This window comes from Melanostigma gelatinosum (assembly GCF_949748355.1).
Source record: "Melanostigma gelatinosum genome assembly, chromosome: 20".
Classification (NCBI taxonomy): domain Eukaryota; kingdom Metazoa; phylum Chordata; class Actinopteri; order Perciformes; family Zoarcidae; genus Melanostigma; species Melanostigma gelatinosum.
In genome coordinates, this window is record NC_136653.1 from 9,734,334 (window position 1) to 9,755,284 (window position 20,951).

At 35.5% G+C, this 20,951-nt stretch overlaps 2 protein-coding genes across 2 annotated transcripts in view; one reads left to right on the forward strand and one right to left on the reverse strand.

Annotated features, from left to right (window-relative positions):
* The window catches only part of bmp6 (bone morphogenetic protein 6), a gene marked incomplete at both ends in the record, with an annotated part of 47,811 nt that extends 36,893 nt beyond the window's left edge, over nucleotides 1-10,918 (forward strand). Inside the window, one exon of the mRNA XM_079292151.1 lies at nucleotides 10,769-10,918. Coding sequence (XP_079148277.1) covers nucleotides 10,769-10,918 — 150 coding nt within the window. The remainder of the gene's footprint in view (nucleotides 1-10,768) is intronic.
* A 1,422-nt stretch (nucleotides 10,919-12,340) lies between these two features.
* On the reverse strand, nucleotides 12,341-19,654 carry txndc5 (thioredoxin domain containing 5). The gene is made up of 10 exons (XM_079292538.1): nucleotides 19,441-19,654; nucleotides 18,512-18,664; nucleotides 18,049-18,154; nucleotides 17,845-17,941; nucleotides 16,908-17,023; nucleotides 16,125-16,211; nucleotides 15,633-15,791; nucleotides 14,733-14,815; nucleotides 14,488-14,617; nucleotides 12,341-13,934 (listed from the first exon to the last, which is right to left on the reverse strand). Exons 1-10 carry the CDS (start codon nucleotides 19,623-19,625, stop codon nucleotides 13,812-13,814), a joined length of 1,239 nt encoding a protein of 412 aa, XP_079148664.1. The 5' UTR covers nucleotides 19,626-19,654; the 3' UTR covers nucleotides 12,341-13,811.
* Nucleotides 19,655-20,951: the final 1,297 nt, after the last annotated feature.

A 20,951-nucleotide genomic window follows, 5' to 3' on the forward strand; every position in this document is an offset into this window, starting at 1 on the left:
CTATGACTTTTTTCAACATACTATACTATGACTTTTTTATGACATACTATGACTTTTTTCGACATACTATACTATGACTTTTTTATGACATACTATACTATGACTTTTTTCGACATGCTATACTATGACTTTTTTATGACATGCAATACGATGACTTTTTTCAATATACTATACTATGACTTTTTTCGACATACTATACCATGACTTTTTTCAATATACTATACTATGACTTTTTTGACATGCAATACGATGACTTTTTTCAATATACTATACTATGACTTTTTTCGACATACTATACTATGACTTTTTTCAATATACTATACTATGACTTTTTTCGACATACTATACTATGACTTTTTTATGACATACTATACGATGACATTTTTATGACATACTATACTATGACTTTTTTATGACATACTATACTATGACTTTTTTATGACATACTACTATGACTTTTTTCGACATACTATACTATGACTTTTTTATGACATACTATACTATGACTTTTTTTATGACATACTATACCATGACTTTTTTCAATATACTATACTATGACTTTTTTCGACATGCTATACTATGACTTTTTTATGACATACTATACTATGACTTTTTTCTATATACTATATTCTGACTTTTTTATGACATACTATACTATGACTTTTTTCGACATACTATACTATGACTTTTTTATGACATACTATACTATGACTTTTTTCGACATACAATACTATGACTTTTTTCGACATACTATACTATGACTTTTTTATGACATACTATACTATGACTTTTTTCGACATACTATACTATGACTTTTTTCGACATACTATACTATGACTTTTTTCGACATACTATACTATGACTTTTTTCGACATGCTATACAATGACTTTTTTATGACATACTATACTATGACTTTTTTCGACATACTATACTATGACTTTTTTCGACATACTATACTATGACTTTTTTATGACATACTATACCATGACTTTTTTCGACACGCTATACTATGACTTTTTTCGACATACTATGACTTTTTTCGACATGCTATACAATGACTTTTTTATGACATACTATACTATGACTTTTTTCGACATACTATACTATGACTTTTTTCGACATACTATACTATGACTTTTTTCGACATACTATACTATGACTTTTTTCGACATGCTATACAATGACTTTTTTATGACATACTATACTATGACTTTTTTATGACATACTATACCATGACTTTTTTCGACACGCTATACTATGACTTTTTTCGACATACTATGACTTTTTTCGACATGCTATACAATGACTTTTTTATGACATACTATACTATGACTTTTTTCGACATACTATATTATGACTTTTTTCGACATGCTATACTATGACTTTTTTATGACATACTATACTATGACTTTTTTATGACATACTACTATGACTTTTTTCGACATACTATGACTTTTTTCGACATACTATGACTTTTTTCGACATACTATGACGTTTTTCGACACGCTATACTATGACTTTTTTCGACATACTATGACTTTTTTCGACATGCTATACTATGACTTTTTTATGACATACTATACTATGACTTTTTTCGACATACTATACTATGACTTTTTTCGACACACTATACTATGACTTTTTTCGACATACTATACTATGACTTTTTTCGACATGCTATACTATGACTTTTTTCGACATGCTATACTATGACTTTTTTCGACATACTATACTATGACTTTTTTCAACATACTATACTATGACTTTTTTATGACATACTATACTATGACTTTTTTCGACATACTATACTATAACTTTTTCAACATACTATACTATGACTTTTTTATGACATACTATGACTTTTTTCGACATACTATACTATGACTTTTTTATGACATACTATACTATGACTTTTTTCGACATGCTATACTATGACTTTTTTATGACATGCAATACGATGACTTTTTTCAATATACTATACCAGCGGTTCCCAAACTTTTTAGGCCGCGCACCCCCTTCTACATCCCGACCGGGTTCGCGCACCCCCCCCCCCCCCCCCTTAATAAAAAAAAAAAAAAAAAAGAAGCAACAGAGCCTTTTAAGCCTTTATAGCCGCATAATAATCGGACCAATGAGAGAACAGTTTGCTCGCGCGTGGCATTTGTTTACAAGATTTAGTCCGCTGTTAAATGTTGCAGTGTGAACACAAACTGCAACATTGTATCATATTAATCCCTGAATCAGAACAAAGCAAACGAACTGAAGGTGTGAAAACGCCCTGAAACACTGCAACAAAGTTTCAATAACTTTCAGTGACACAAGGCGTCACTTTTAAAGGGCAATACGGATGCGAGGACACACGCACAGGCTCAGAGGCAGATTATCACATTTAATTTACAATTAATGAGCGACTAATGTAGCCAGGATGTCTTCGGACAAAGCATCGATGCGGCGCGACACAGTGTTGTTGGACACCGGGATCATGTCCAACTTTTTTGCTTCTTTCTCTCCAATCATACATTCCACCATCTCTCTGGCAGCTGGCAAGCTCACGTCTTCGGCGATTGTGTGCGGTAGCCCCTTTCTCGCTATTCTGTAACCAGATATGAAGCCCGTAGTGCGTCATTTATAGACCAACACATGAATGAGACTCCAGTTGTTTTTGGCTGTTTTGTAACTCCTCCAATTTCGATATAAACAATGTAAGGGGCTTTTGACTTGCACTGGCATGCTTGGTGTTCAGGTGGCGACGTAAATAAGAGCTTCAGACTGTTAGCCAGAACCTCACTGCACACCACGCACTGTGGCTTTGGGGAATCTGCGTTGCCAATCCAAGTGAAGCCCAGACACGCATACTTTTCATCATATTTCCTCTTTTTTTCCCAGTCTGCGCCGTCTCATCTTCCTCTGACTCTGGCTCGATTTCTTCTCCCCCCAACGCACCTCTCCGTTCCCCTCGCCTCCGATTCCTCTCTCTCTCTCTGTCCCTCTCCTCTTTTATGACTGATAGCTTCAGATGTCCCACCTGACAGTTTTTAAATTAAAATTACATTTTTTTTAATATTTAATATTATTACACCATCAGACCGCCATTACACTTTTCCTCTCGCGCACCCCCTAGAGGCAGCTCGCGCACCCCCAGGGGTGCGCGCACCCCACTTTGGGAATCCCTGTACTATACTATGACTTTTTTCGACATACTATACCATGACTTTTTTCAATATACTATACTATGACTTTTTTGACATGCAATACGAAGACTTTTTTCAATATACTATACTATGACTTTTTTCGACATACTATACTATGACTTTTTTATGACATACTATACGATGACTTTTTTCGACATACTATACTATGACTTTTTTCGACATGCTATACTATGACTTTTTTTATGACATACTATACCATGACTTTTTTCAATATACTATACTATGACTTTTTTATGACATACTATACTATGACTTTTTTCGACATACTATACTATGACTTTTTTCGACACACTATACTATGACTTTTTTCGACATACTATACTATGACTTTTTTCGACATGCTATACTATGACTTTTTTCGACATGCTATACTATGACTTTTTTCGACATACTATACTATGACTTTTTTCAACATACTATACTATGACTTTTTTATGACATACTATACTATGACTTTTTTCGACATACTATACTATGACTTTTTTCAACATACTATACTATGACTTTTTTATGACATACTATGACTTTTTTCGACATACTATACTATGACTTTTTTATGACATACTATACTATGACTTTTTTCGACATGCTATACTATGACTTTTTTATGACATGCAATACGATGACTTTTTTCAATATACTATACTATGACTTATTTCGACATACTATACCATGACTTTTTTCAATATACTATACTATGACTTTTTTGACATGCAATACGATGACTTTTTTCAATATACTATACTGTGACTTTTTTCGACATACTATACTATGACTTTTTTATGACATACTATACGATGACATTTTTATGACATACTATACTATGACTTTTTTATGACATACTATACGATGACTTTTTTATGACATACTATACTATGACTTTTTTATGACATACTACTATGACTTTTTTCGACATACTATACTATGACTTTTTTTATGACATACTATACCATGACTTTTTTCAATATACTATACTATGACTTTTTTCGACATGCTATACTATGACTTTTTTATGACATACTATACTATGACTTTTTTCTATATACTATATTATGACTTTTTTATGACATACTATACTATGACTTTTTTCGACATACTATACTATGACTTTTTTATGACATACTATACTATGACTTTTTTCGACATACAATACTATGACTTTTTTCGACATACTATACTATGACTTTTTTATGACATACTATACTATGACTTTTTTCGACATACTATACTATGACTTTTTTCGACATACTATACTATGACTTTTTTCGACATACTATACTATGACTTTTTTCGACATGCTATACAATGACTTTTTTATGACATACTATACTATGACTTTTTTCGACATACTATACTATGATTTTTTTCGACATACTATACTATGACTTTTTTATGACATACTATACTATGACTTTTTTCGACACACTATACTATGACTTTTTTCGACATACTATGACTTTTTTCGACATGCTATACAATGACTTTTTTATGACATACTATACTATGACTTTTTTCGACATACTATATTATGACTTTTTTCGACATGCTATACTATGACTTTTTTATGACATACTATACCATGACTTTTTTCAATATACTATACTATGACTTTTTTATGACATACTATACTATGACTTTTTTATGACATACTACTATGACTTTTTTCGACATACTATGACTTTTTTCGACATACTATGACTTTTTTCGACATACTATGACGTTTTTCGACACGCTATACTATGACTTTTTTATGACATACTATACTATGACTTTTTTCGACATACTATACAATGACTTTTTTCGACACACTATACTATGACTTTTTTCGACATACTATACTATGACTTTTTTCGACATGCTATACTATGACTTTTTTATGACATACTATACTATGACTTTTTTCGACATGCTATACTATGACTTTTTTCGACATACTATACTATGACTTTTTTCAACATACTATACTATGACTTTTTTATGACATACTATACTATGACTTTTTTCGACATACTATACTATAACTTTTTCAACATACTATACTATGACTTTTTTCGACATGCTATACTATGACTTTTTTCGACATACTATACTATGACTTTTTTCAACATACTATACTATGACTTTTTTATGACATACTATACTATGACTTTTTTCGACATACTATACTATAACTTTTTCAACATACTATACTATGACTTTTTTATGACATACTATGACTTTTTTCGACATACTATACTATGACTTTTTTATGACATACTATGACTTTTTTCGACATGCTATACTATGACTTTTTTATGACATGCAATACGATGACTTTTTTCAATATACTATACTATGACTTTTTTCGACATACTATACCATGACTTTTTTCAATATACTATACTATGACTTTTTTGACATGCAATACGAAGACTTTTTTCAATATACTATACTATGACTTTTTTCGACATACTATACTATGACTTTTTTATGACATACTATACGATGACATTTTTATGACATACTATACTATGACTTTTTTATGACAGACTATACGATGACTTTTTTATGACATACTATACTATGACTTTTTTATGACATACTACTATGACTTTTTTCAATATACTATACTATGACTTTTTTCGACATGCTATACTGACTTTTTTATGACATACTATACTATGACTTTTTTCTATATACTATATTATGACTTTTTTATGACATACTATACTGACTTTTTTCGACATACTATACTATGACTTTTTTATGACATACTATACTATGACTTTTTTCGACATACTATACTATGACTTTTTTCGACATACTATACTATGACTTTTTTCGACATGCTATACTATGACTTTTTTCGACATGCTATACTATGACTTTTTTCGACATACTATACTATGACTTTTTTATGACATACTATACTATGACTTTTTTCGACATACTATACTATAACTTTTTCAACATACTATACTATGACTTTTTTCGACATGCTATACTATGACTTTTTTCGACATACTATACTATGACTTTTTTCAACATACTATACTATGACTTTTTTATGACATACTATACTATGACTTTTTTCGACATACTATACTATAACTTTTTCAACATACTATACTATGACTTTTTTATGACATACTATGACTTTTTTCGACATACTATACTATGACTTTTTTATGACATACTATACTATGACTTTTTTCGACATACTATACTATGACTTTTTTATGACATACTATACTATGACTTTTTTCGACATACTATACTATGACTTTTTTATGACATACTATACTATGACTTTTTTCGACATACTATACTATGACTTTTTTCGACATACTATACCATGACTTTTTTCAATATACTATACTATGACTTTTTTGACATGCAATACGAAGACTTTTTTCGACATACTATACTATGACTTTTTTATGACATACTATACGATGACATTTTTATGACATACTATACTATGACTTTTTTATGACATACTATACGATGACTTTTTTATGACATACTATACTATGACTTTTTTATGACATACTACTATGACTTTTTTCGACATACTATACTATGACTTTTTTTATGACATACTATACTATGACTTTTTTTATGACATACTATACCATGACTTTTTTCGACATGCTATACTGACTTTTTTATGACATACTATACTATGACTTTTTTCTATATACTATATTATGACTTTTTTATGACATACTATACTATGACTTTTTTCGACATACTATACTATGACTTTTTTATGACATACTATACTATGACTTTTTTCGACATACTATACTATGACTTTTTTCGACATACTATACTATGACTTTTTTCGACATACTATACTATGACTTTTTTCGACATACTATACTATGACTTTTTTATGACATACTATACTATGACTTTTTTCGACATACTATACTATGACTTTTTTCGACATACTATACTATGACTTTTTTATGACATACTATACTATGACTTTTTTCGACATGCTATACTGACTTTTTTATGACATACTATACTATGACTTTTTTCTATATACTATATTATGACTTTTTTATGACATACTATACTGACTTTTTTCGACATACTATACTATGACTTTTTTATGACATACTATACTATGACTTTTTTCGACATACTATACTATGACTTTTTTCGACATACTATACTATGACTTTTTTCGACATGCTATACTATGACTTTTTTCGACATGCTATACTATGACTTTTTTCGACATACTATACTATGACTTTTTTCAACATACTATACTATGACTTTTTTATGACATACTATACTATGACTTTTTTCGACATACTATACTATAACTTTTTCAACATACTATACTATGACTTTTTTCGACATGCTATACTATGACTTTTTTCGACATACTATACTATGACTTTTTTCAACATACTATACTATGACTTTTTTATGACATACTATACTATGACTTTTTTCGACATACTATACTATAACTTTTTCAACATACTATACTATGACTTTTTTATGACATACTATGACTTTTTTCGACATACTATACTATGACTTTTTTATGACATACTATACTATGACTTTTTTATGACATACTACTATGACTTTTTTCGACATACTATACTATGACTTTTTTATGACATACTATACTATGACTTTTTTTATGACATACTATACCATGACTTTTTTCAATATACTATACTATGACTTTTTTCGACATGCTATACTGACTTTTTTATGACATACTATACTATGACTTTTTTCTATATACTATATTATGACTTTTTTATGACATACTATACTATGACTTTTTTCGACATACTATACTATGACTTTTTTATGACATACTATACTATGACTTTTTTCGACATACTATACTATGACTTTTTTCGACATACTATACTATGACTTTTTTCGACATACTATACTATGACTTTTTTCGACATACTATACTATGACTTTTTTATGACATACTATACTATGACTTTTTTCGACATACTATACTATGACTTTTTTCGACATACTATACTATGACTTTTTTATGACATACTATACTATGACTTTTTTCGACATGCTATACTGACTTTTTTATGACATACTATACTATGACTTTTTTCTATATACTATATTATGACTTTTTTATGACATACTATACTGACTTTTTTCGACATACTATACTATGACTTTTTTATGACATACTATACTATGACTTTTTTCGACATACTATACTATGACTTTTTTCGACATACTATACTATGACTTTTTTCGACATGCTATACTATGACTTTTTTCGACATGCTATACTATGACTTTTTTCGACATACTATACTATGACTTTTTTCAACATACTATACTATGACTTTTTTATGACATACTATACTATGACTTTTTTCGACATACTATACTATAACTTTTTCAACATACTATACTATGACTTTTTTCGACATGCTATACTATGACTTTTTTCGACATACTATACTATGACTTTTTTCAACATACTATACTATGACTTTTTTATGACATACTATACTATGACTTTTTTCGACATACTATACTATAACTTTTTCAACATACTATACTATGACTTTTTTATGACATACTATGACTTTTTTCGACATACTATACTATGACTTTTTTATGACATACTATACTATGACTTTTTTCGACATACTATACTATGACTTTTTTATGACATGCAATACGATGACTTTTTTCAATATACTATACTATGACTTTTTTCGACATACTATACCATGACTTTTTTCAATATACTATACTATGACTTTTTTGACATGCAATACGAAGACTTTTTTCGACATACTATACTATGACTTTTTTATGACATACTATACGATGACATTTTTATGACATACTATACTATGACTTTTTTATGACATACTATACGATGACTTTTTTATGACATACTATTCTATGACTTTTTTATGACATACTACTATGACTTTTTTCATGACATACTATACTATGACTTTTTTTATGACATACTATACCATGACTTTTTTCAATATACTATACTATGACTTTTTTCGACATGCTATACTGACTTTTTTATGACATACTATACTATGACTTTTTTCTATATACTATATTATGACTTTTTTATGACATACTATACTATGACTTTTTTCGACATACTATACTATGACTTTTTTATGACATACTATACTATGACTTTTTTCGACATACTATACTATGACTTTTTTCGACATACTATACTATGACTTTTTTCGACATACTATACTATGACTTTTTTCGACATACTATACTATGACTTTTTTATGACATACTATACTATGACTTTTTTCGACATACAATACTATGACTTTTTTCGACATACTATACTATGACTTTTTTCGACATACTATACTATGACTTTTTTCGACATACTATACTATGACTTTTTTCGACATACTATACTATGACTTTTTTATGACATACTATACTATGACTTTTTTCGACATACAATACTATGACTTTTTTCGACATACTATACTATGACTTTTTTCGACATACTATACTATGACTTTTTTCGACATACTATACTATGACTTTTTTATGACATACTATGACTTTTTTCGACATACTATACTATGACTTTTTTATGACATACTATACTATGACTTTTTTCGACATACTATACTATGACTTTTTTATGACATGCAATACGATGACTTTTTTCAATATACTATACTATGACTTTTTTCGACATACTATACCATGACTTTTTTCAATATACTATACTATGACTTTTTTGACATGCAATACGAAGACTTTTTTCGACATACTATACTATGACTTTTTTATGACATACTATACGATGACATTTTTATGACATACTATACTATGACTTTTTTATGACATACTATACGATGACTTTTTTATGACATACTATACTATGACTTTTTTATGACATACTACTATGACTTTTTTCATGACATACTATACTATGACTTTTTTTATGACATACTATACCATGACTTTTTTCAATATACTATACTATGACTTTTTTCGACATGCTATACTGACTTTTTTATGACATACTATACTATGACTTTTTTCTATATACTATATTATGACTTTTTTCGACATACTATACTATGACTTTTTTATGACATACTATACTATGACTTTTTTCGACATACTATACTATGACTTTTTTCGACATACTATACTATGACTTTTTTCGACATACTATACTATGACTTTTTTCGACATACTATACTATGACTTTTTTATGACATACTATACTATGACTTTTTTCGACATACTATACTATGACTTTTTTCGACATACTATACTATGACTTTTTTATGACATACTATACTATGACTTTTTTCGACATACAATACTATGACTTTTTTCGACATACTATACTATGACTTTTTTCGACATACTATACTATGACTTTTTTCGACATACTATACTATGACTTTTTTCGACATACTATACTATGACTTTTTTCGACATGCTATACAATGACTTTTTTATGACATACGATTATTTTTGATTGACGCCTATAGAGGTTTAAAGCATTTCTTTTGATTTTCAGGTGCACCTGATGAACCCAGAGAACGTACCAAAGCCATGCTGTGCCCCCACCAAGCTCCACGCCATCTCAGTGCTCTACTTTGATGACAACTCCAACGTCATACTGAAGAAATACAAGAACATGGTGGTACGGGCTTGCGGCTGCCACTGACACCGATATCGACGGCTAATAATGCCGGATTAGAAGTTGGGTTGGCAAAGGGCTGCAACTACAAAAGTGACTTCCGGGTGATGTTGACCTCAACTAGACCGCAGCTTCCTGTCCAAATCCTCAGCCTGCAAGGAATGTCCACCCTGAAAGATCGTTGACATGTTCTATTCAAATGTTCTTGGGACAGTTCAGTTATAGGCAACTTCACCCTACAGAGCCACCAAGTTGGCAATCACCTTCTCTATTAGCTGTGGAGTTTTCATTTCATGGGTCTGCAACTGAATGAATGTGAGAGTGTGGAGAAGATGGAGTGTTTCAGTTTGTATATTATGTGTTTATGGAAGTGTGTGTATGGATACCTAAGAGGCTACTGCACCTTCTCCCTAATTGAGAGGGAGAGGGCTAACCTGAGCTGTTGTGGGGCCAGTCAGAGTGCTGCTTTCTTTTCTTCCTCCTCTCCCGCAAATTAACACGGTGGATCAGTTCTCAGAGGGGGCTTGAATAATTACGAAAGAACAGCTTCTCTACGGCGCATGATCGTGGAGAGTTATCACAGCATTGAAAACAAACAATAATCGGTGACATCATCTGGTCAAATGACAGTGTATACCGTAGATGGTTTGAGAGAGATGGAAAAATACAGTTTCCTTTTCAGTGCAAACTCAAACAATCTAATACTAAATGAATGATACATTGGAGTCAGGAGATTCAGATTCCCTTCCCTTATGTATTTTCTTCTTAAAGCCATATTTGCCCTCCTAAAATATAATATGGACTGAACCAAAGTGACCGCAGGCTATTTTAGAAGCGCACTGCTCCAAATATCCCCTCAGTGTCAATATTTGCCGGGCTCACGCTGAGCTGCGATTCACCAGGATGGTTAAACATGATGCATGTTGTGGCTAAACTGATGTTTTTCTCCAAAGAGCCGAAGAATACAGCCTTATCCCCGACATACCGCAAATGGCCATTTCCATGTTGCTGCACACGCAAAGTTAACAAACGCTTCCACCCCTGACAACCCATCAAGAGATTGTGGAAAAACAGCCGGCAGAACAGAGTCTGTGCTCGCGTTCTGAAATTAGCCCTCTGCTTTTTCAACCCTGAGGGTAAAATGATGTTGATCTGTGTCAAGTGGCAACATCTTTCCAATTGAATAAGTTACTGTGAGCTTTGAATGACACGGAGTTTATTTTAATGGAAAACTAACGCCGACAAGAATCAATACCGTACGTGCCTAACCAATCATAAATTACAAAATATACCTCTGGTAAGCTGCTGTTTACATTTGTGATCATGTTTAGTCTGTTTTTTTTGTAAATACTTGTACATTCTCAGCTTATTTATTGCACCTTTTATTAAAAAAGAAAAAACACATACCTTATTAACAGACAACAGCAAGGACGAAATGAAAATAAAAACTTATTTTTAGAAATCTTTATTATGAAATCTCATGTTACAACTTGCCATTACTCACTTTTTTTGTACAAAACCCATGGGTAGTGCACAACCCATGACCCATAAGGAAAAAAATACTTCTGTCACTGGAGTTCCTTAGACCATGTGCTAGCCATAAAAACCTTTACCAACAAAAAAACAACTGCTGTGTCTGACTGTTTGTGTACCTGGGTTAGACAATAAAAAGGTGCCCTGCATCACGCAGCATACACTGGCCGGTGACTGTTGAATCTTCAAACACCAATTCAACTCCAGATGCAGCTGGTTCAATCACTAAGGTAAGACTCGACCACAATCATGGTCAGAAGGGCGATACGATGCTAGTCAAGCCCGCCTGAGCTGTGGCCAACGTTCGTTTCAGTCCTTCACAAGTATCATTACAGAAGTAAGGTTGTGAGTAAGCACTGATGAAACCTAACTTCCTTGAAAAGACCACGATGACTTGTGAAGTGCAAAAGATTCTAAATAACACCAAGTGACCCAACTGTCTCTTCCTGCTCCACTTACTGGTTCCCAAATCCTTTGGACATGGCCTGAGCAATATACCACAAAAACCTTACATTCACACCGCTTGAAGACGAAATGAAAATAGTAGCAGCAGACAGTCACTAATGGAGACATGGGGCGAAATAGTCCAGGCCAGAGACCCTGAAAGCTAGAAGGAGTCGAGAGGGACGGCTGATTGAGATCACAGGAGTCAGAAAATGGGTAAGATGCACAATTGCGATGTTCAGTATACCAAGCTTACCTAATGTATCTCGTTCTTTCCAAAAGATATAAATCGTCATTAAGAAAACACTATGGGCCATTATCAGACCTGTGATAACAAGGATTCCTCCATCACAACTTCGTCTAGTCTGCAGGGCGTTTTCCTGAGAGTCAAGTCAGATAGGCCGTCGCTGGCATGGATAGAAAGTACACTCAACTTTACATTAGGGTGACACTTTACAAACTTTAGAGTGTCGGTACATTAATGGCTTGTGATTCAACAACAGATCCCACGTATAAAATGTAGCATTTAAAAAAACGTCAAATGGCTACAGAACAAGTTCATCAGAAACAAATGCTTTTTATCCAACAGGCAGAAACTGGCACACCTTTCCTCGAGTGCCAAGAGTTTGATGAAAGACCTTTTATCTGTGTGAGGAGTTCTGGTTCTGATTGACTGAGCAGTGCTTGCAAAGTGGTTGTCCGACATATTACTTAATTTGCAAACCCAACCAGTAGGATAGTATTCTCCATTTTAGGAGAGTTAAGGTTGGGCAACAGCAACGAATATTCACATCCCAAACAAACACTCTGCTGAATCATTCCGTCATTGGCTGCCTCCCGAGTGGAGAGAAAGAGAGAGAGAGGTGTGGCTACTGTAGGGGAGAGAGTGGTGTCCTACAGGCCAGATATGCAGAGTGGTGGAGAGTGGAGTGCTGACTTGACTCTACAGCTCGTCTCTTGCCTGCCTCATCACGAAGCTGTGCAGGCTCTCGAGGTCCCGCCCGCCATGATGCTCGTCACCCTGCTCCCCCGCCCTGAAGAGGATCAACGAGGGGTAACCTCGGACCTGAATGAAGAGGAACGGAAAACAGCAGCTCAATCCATGTGCTTTGTCATCCTACAAAACCATTTATTTATTATGCAGTGTCAACATATTTACCAGTAAACTAAAATAAATGGTGCCTGAGTGAAGTTGAAACCAACACACCAAAAAGGTTACATCTGATCAATAAATCATCACTCAAGTCATAACTAGAAAAACTGAACTGTTGACCTTTGATGCAAGAATTCTGCGAGCAGTACAACTCGCATGGTACACAATGATAAGTTGGCTTAATGATCAAAGCTGATGAGTGCGTGCCAGCCAACATGTATTTACCCACGACTGTTAAATCTGCGTTTAGATTACAGTGTGTAGCATCGAATTAAAGTACGTGGCAGTCACATTGTTTTATGGCGCTGTAATAAAACCATCTTCACATCCTGTAAAACACACTTCATCTTGAGGGAATTAAAAAGCTGACAGAAGGGTATGCGAGAGGAGGAGATCAAAGGGCTGCATGTTGTCTTCAGATGGGGTCTTGAGGTATAAATTGTGGATGACGCCCACACATACTCACAGAGTACTTGTTGCAGAGTGTGCGCTCAACAGTGCAGTCCACTTTGGCTATCTTGACGTCAGTGAGGCCAGAAAACTCCTTCTTGGAAAGATCCTCCCATGTCGGAGCGAGGTTCTTACAGTGGCCACACCTACGGGATTACACAGGAATGACATCACTTAAAGGGACGACACATATTTAGACATTTGAAAGTGATTGTGTTACTTGAAAAAGGAGGCTGAAGATGAATAAAAGGACGATCTTACCATGGAGCGTAGAACTTTATGAAGGTGAAGCCCTTTGCCACGCTCTCGTCAAAGTTGGTCTCTGTGAGGTCCAACACACTGGACTGTGGAGAGGACAGAACATCGGATATTAAACTGCGCTGATTGAGAGGATTACCTGACCGAGAACATGGTGCATGGTGGTTAAAAAAAAGTTTTTGAAAAATTGTCATAGTATAATGTCGAAAGTCTTAAAAAGGTCACAGTATAGTATGTTGAACAAAGTAAAGAGTGGTATAGTGTGTTAAGCCTTAAACACAAACCTCTGACATGGACTCTATTAAAGTAGTCACTCAGGGCACCAGAACATTAAGGAGCATGTAGGACACACTATCCTGCTCTAGGATGTTGTGTCCAAGGTGCATCCAGGTTTACACAAACACTTTCACCATTGCTTCACTTTTGTTGTTAAGGATGATGTCGTTGTCATCAGCATCCATCAGCCTAAGTATAATTACTAATAACTTAGTGGGTGCTCAGCTCAGAGATCTGGACTTCCGTGCAGGTTAAAGATGGACGCAATTCATTAGGTCCACCCTAATGAAACATCTGTGATTGTACTTCACATAAACATGATCGCCCCTCCATTTACACCTTCTCATGCAAAGCAGATTCCCCAAATATTCCCAAATCACAATATATATGCTGCAACACTTCTGCAGCTTGGTTGGATACCAAGCATTGAGAACGTGGCAATGTGTCACAGCCGTTTTATGAGTACGGTATGTTCAGGTGTCTAAAGCCTTCCACGTGCCAGGCAAAATAACTCAGCAACTGAAGAGTTGTTGTTAAAATATGTTTTGACCATTTCTGAATGGATGAACACCTGTAGCATATATTTATTGTGTACGGCATTGGGTCTATTTTGTCGTTCACACCCACCTTTGCCTCCTCTTCGGCTGGCTCATCGGCGGGGATCTCGTTTGCTTTTTGTTCCTCACTCGGTTCTTGTTCTGGCTCCTGAGCGACGGCAGCCTTCAGTTGGTTGTCCACAAAGTCTTTGAAGGAGTCCAGGTCTCTTTTTCCTTTGTACTGATCCGTCTACAAAAACACACAGAAATGAATACCGTACTTACACGTTTCAATCTTAAACTCGGATCTCCAAATCGCGCCAGTGTAATCATACGATGGCTGTTGTGATTAACATGTCAGTGTTTTTAATATTTATGCGTTTAATCATCCCAGTATGATGTCATGGAGGTCGTTATATTTTGCAATAAATCTTAGAAGGTGTCGATGAGAAAGAACATGACAGCCGCAGTGGCAGCAGGTCAGACGCAGGCAGGCAACGGCCAAAACGTGTGTCGAATGGCTTGTGCGTGCAGAGACTGTTTGGAAAGGAAAGTGTGAAGCAGTGAAAAAACAATTCGGTACCTTCTGTCCATTGTTGAAGAAGATCAGTGTGGGATACCCACGAACGCCGTTCTCAGAGCATGCCTCATACTGCTGTGTACAGTCCACCTAGGTCAGAAATATATGAACATGTGTTGTCAAACTAGAATGAAACATCAGTGCAAATACTGACTCTGTAAATTTGATTAGGTGGTGTGTGTTTGATGACACAGCAGGCAAACGGGCAGCTTCTCATGTGACCAGCATCCTGTTCTGCCGGGCCAGTAGTTAGGAGTGCAACGGATCATAAAGCTCACGACTGGGATCACGGATTTGAGTCACGGATCAGCACAAAAGAAAATTATTTCAACCGCTCTGAAGTCAGTGCAAACCAGTCTAAATTTTAAATGTTACCCTTCTACTTTGCTGTAGTCATCTATGGTGTTTTTTTTGTCATTAGTAGTTTTACTGATGCATTATAAGCTGCTTAGAGCTAGTGTTGAACCGGTCATAATTCATCTCCAATATCGATTTTATATTACGATGAAAACATCTTCTTTAAACAATTGTATTAATTAAAGTTTCTCACCAAAACTACACTTCACATGACTACATTTGAACACATCATGAAAACGTCATAGTTCACAGTCGCCCCATACTATTTATACTGAACAGAGCCTGAACGCATCATAATGTTACTGAATGAAACCTCTGTACGTTAGTGGTTGTCCCGTTCTTACCCCATGTATGCAGTGTTTTTTTGTGTTATTATGTATAAGTAGTTTGATCATGAACCTGTGAGACTGAAACATCTGAAGAACCCACCTTTCCTATCTTGACACCATCAGAGTGCTCAAAGGTGGTGGCCAGCTGCTCCCAGGTCGGGGCGATAGCTTTGCAGTGACCGCACCACGGGGCAAAGAACTTAACGAAATGGGCGCCTGAAGCAAGAGGAGAACCATATTAGAAAAAGAAAGTGCGGATAACCAGCAAAAAATGTCAAGAAAAATAAAATACAAACAGTAAGAAAATAACATGCAGCGCAGTGTATACCAATATGTATATGGACATAATTATGTACAACGGTGAGGCCGAGCAAGTGTTCATATTTTCGATTTGATGGAGCTTTGTAAAAAGTTGATTCCACAACAAACTGTTGAAAATGAAAATATACAGCTCCTATACAGAGGTTATACGCAACCAATTACACAACCTTTATTGGAGCTCTGTTGCCAAGATGTGAAGGTGGGACCTATAAACATGCGTATGTCATATCCTGCTTTCTTTCTTCTCCAAACAAGAAACCATTTATTTTTCTTCAAAACCAAAACATTCAACCTCAGCGGAGCTTAAAATACACAATTTCAACGAGACAATTACCGAGAGCACTGTTTATTTTAGCATTCGTTGTCTGAAAGTCCAGAAACGTGAGGCGACAGCAGACAAGTGTTATATAGTTGGCTCGAGTCGACCGACGTTGTGGATTGTGACTCAGGTGCTCGTGTTGAAACGTCAGTTATGTCAATCAAGGCAATGAAGTGTTTCCATTCTCTAAGGAGGGATCCAGAAACACTACTTAGTGTGGTTGGAAATGGAAAGCATGTTTAAAATGTGAGCCAAAACAGAAACAAGTTATCTGCTGCAGGCAGGATGCAGCTGCACAAACACACAGGATGAAGTTAACTATTCATCTGCCTCTGTTAAGTGGTACAACAGAGCTTTTATGAAGCATTAAACGGCATATTTTCTACTAGATCGTTACCTTTGGCTATGTGGGCCTTAAAGTTGAGAGCGGTCAGATCATACATGCCCTGTTTGGGCTCCGGGGCTTTAGGAGGCTCCTGTTCACTCTCTGGTTCCTGGAGGACACACAACAACAACAAGCATCTTTAAATACCACCGTTCTCGTGCCGTAAGAGTCACTGGTTCATAAACTTGAGGTGTTGGAACCGTGAACACAACTCACTGAAGGCTCCTCCTGGATTGACTTCAACATCCAGGTCTCCAGAGACTTCAGATCTCGGGGCCCCTGGTACTTGACTGCCTCCTGGTCTGGCTTAAACAACATCAGCCTACATGTAACACACAAAAAAAAACAAGAACGTGAAACTACTAACTAGTCTCATTACTACAAGCTCTAGGACCCTGTCAAAGGATGGTTGTAAAGCTGTCAATCATTATCCAGTGACTGCTGTGTTTGCAGGTACAGCATGCAGTCAGCATCCTCGAGGATGTCATTAAGATACTGACAGAATATTAAACTTAATGCAAGCCAATGTACAACACATCACCCCTCTGTCAATCAGTGATGAATAGGACTTTTTACTTTGTTGTTTTTTTTATCCTACATGGAAATGCCTTTTTTTGTTGATGTAAAACTGGGCTGATCTAATGCAGGATAAATATGAATTGGTGCGAGGGTTACTTACGTGGGGTAGCCCCTAACCCCGTGGTTGTTGGAGCAGAACTTGGTGTCCGGGACGCAGTCTACTTTCACCACATACACTGTAGGCTCTTCCATGTTGTTGTATTTGTCTGCCAGTTCATTCCACACCGGCTGTAGCCTCTGGCAATGGCCGCACCTGGACACAACAAGTGGTACAAATACTGTCAGTGGACAACAGAATATATTCTTAAAGCTTTTACACAAACATACAACTTATCTGAACTGTCTGCACTTTCAAGGGAAATGTGGAATTACATGTATTACAGGCCACGTGATGAAGATGATATGAAGTCTCAGAGGGGTGTTTATGAGGCATTATATTCTGAAAAGTCTTCTTCTGTACTCCTTAGACCCCCCTCGAGGACCTCTGACGGTCCGTGGACCACATTTTTGGAACCGCCGACATGTAACGTTATACGCAGTCAATCAGTGCGTGCCACGTAAGCACGGCTTCCCAAACTACAACTACGAGCTGTGGTCGACTATTTCTGCACTAACATAATAAGCATATCACCACAAACTGTGTGCACTAGTTTAAGTTCCCACGTTCAAAGTGTGCAACTACATTTCAACGGCTAGTGAACTAACGCTACTAGCATTGTAAGCACCGAGGCCCTTGTGAAAAGTGCTACAATTGCAGTAAAGTGCAGTTTGATAATTGTTTGGCTATGCTAGTTAGCAGCTAAGCTAAACACCGGCTGTCCAAGAGGACGGGGCTAGGTAGCAAACTAGCATGTCTGCTAACTAGCTTGTTTGCTAACTTGCCGGTCAGCTCTAATCCCACTCTATAAACATTTCCCCATTGTAAGGGCGGTGTAAAACAAAGAAGACAATATTGTACAGCTTACTGCAATTCATTTGTTCAACGTTTTATGGAAAAAAAACTTGTTCACCAGCTAACTGTTCACTTACCATGGAGCGTAAAACATGACAAAGTGGGGTGCAGTGGGCACAGCCTCGTTGAACATCTCCACCGTGTACGTGTGCTTGGCATGTTCATCTTCTTCTGCATCAGAGTCGCAAAACACACTGGTAAACAGTAACGAAAAATAAATAAAACACAACATAAAGGGTGCGCAATTCAGTGCTGAGGCCATGGTGAAGCTCTCTCGGTGTCCCTGCTGGAGTGAAAAGACCGACTCTCAACGTACACGCCCCTCTGACAGCCTCCGTTTAAAGGAATGTGGACTGTGGATGGGACACATGCATATGGGGATTGCTGTTGAGGCAGCAGGGCACGCAAACTGGATGTTGTGTAGATCTGTGAAAGCCCGCAAGTACTTTGCAAGCGTCAGCTGACAGGTTCAAATAAATGCTGATCTTTGAGGAAGTATGGAAGCCCGTTTGGTACATGCGACTTTATTCTTAAATATGCTTTGCATTATTTCTTCTGTGATGTAGGCATGCGTGCATTGTCCCATGGTTTTTATTGCTGCATGATAGACTAAAATAGTCACAATGTATTTATTTAATGGTCCCCATGAACAATAATGTAGATTTATGTGTTTATTTTTAAAACATTTTTTGAGTTGTATTTTTTATTATAGTACAGCCAAAGATAGACAGGAAAGGGGGAGCAAGAGGGGACGAAATGCAGGGGTTAGATTTGAACTTGGACCGCTGCTAAGGACACGGCCTACATTATTGCATAGAGGATTTTTCAATTGATTTGACAGTAAAGGGTCTCATATACCGATTGGTAATTTGTGGTTTTGGGCTGTATGCATAAAATGGACTTGACATGATTTGAAATTTTTCTGCGTGTAGACAGCGTCCCCATATACTGTATAATTCCATTCAAAATGTTGGCTGATTCATGTGCCACATCTCTATGTTATGGGTAACCTTACCCTTTTATAGACATGTCGACACCTGGTTAACAGTTTAGCATCAAAGATGATGAATATAAAGTTAACAACATTTCACTTTAAATGTTGAAGGAAGGCCAGATAAGTCCCATAGGAAGCTCAGTGAAAAAAATGTCTTTGGGATATAATTTAGGAGACATTTGAGAGTTTGTTTACCTCTGCCAAATTGGTTGATGGTTCACTAAGTTCTGGTTGACTGCACCGCTTTGGCAGGCAGTCTAAGTTTCCTTCACACCTAAGGCTGTCTCTCGAGAACAAACTGGCCATGGTATGAATCCAACATCCATGAAAAGATGAAATATTATGAAAATAGACCCAGGATTAAGAGAACAATTGAGCGTTTTGCCTAAACTATAAATACATTGGCACAACAGCTCAGGTGTCACATCACCACCGGTTCAGATGACAGACGGACTGTTGGTTTTCTACACCGATGGTCAGATATGAGTCAGAGTTGCCTCCTCAACGATGGAAACGATGCTTGAGAGTGAGCACATTTTAAGACAAATATAATTAATCCAATTTATTGCACTGGATAAATAGTGCCTCTCGTGG

What these genes read in the sequence shown, in the direction of transcription:
- txndc5 (XM_079292538.1), bottom strand. Translation starts at nt 19,625, where the DNA reads ATGGCCTCAGCACTGAATTGCGCACCCTTTATGTTGTGTTTTATTTAT. An exon ending in GTCATGTTTTACGCTCCATG is followed by an intron (nt 18,665 to 19,440) that starts GTAAGTGAACAG and finishes TGTTGTGTCCAG; the next exon opens with GTGCGGCCATTGCCAGAGGC. An exon ending in ATAAAGTTCTACGCTCCATG is followed by an intron (nt 14,618 to 14,732) that starts GTAAGATCGTCC and finishes GTAATCCCGTAG; the next exon opens with GTGTGGCCACTGTAAGAACC.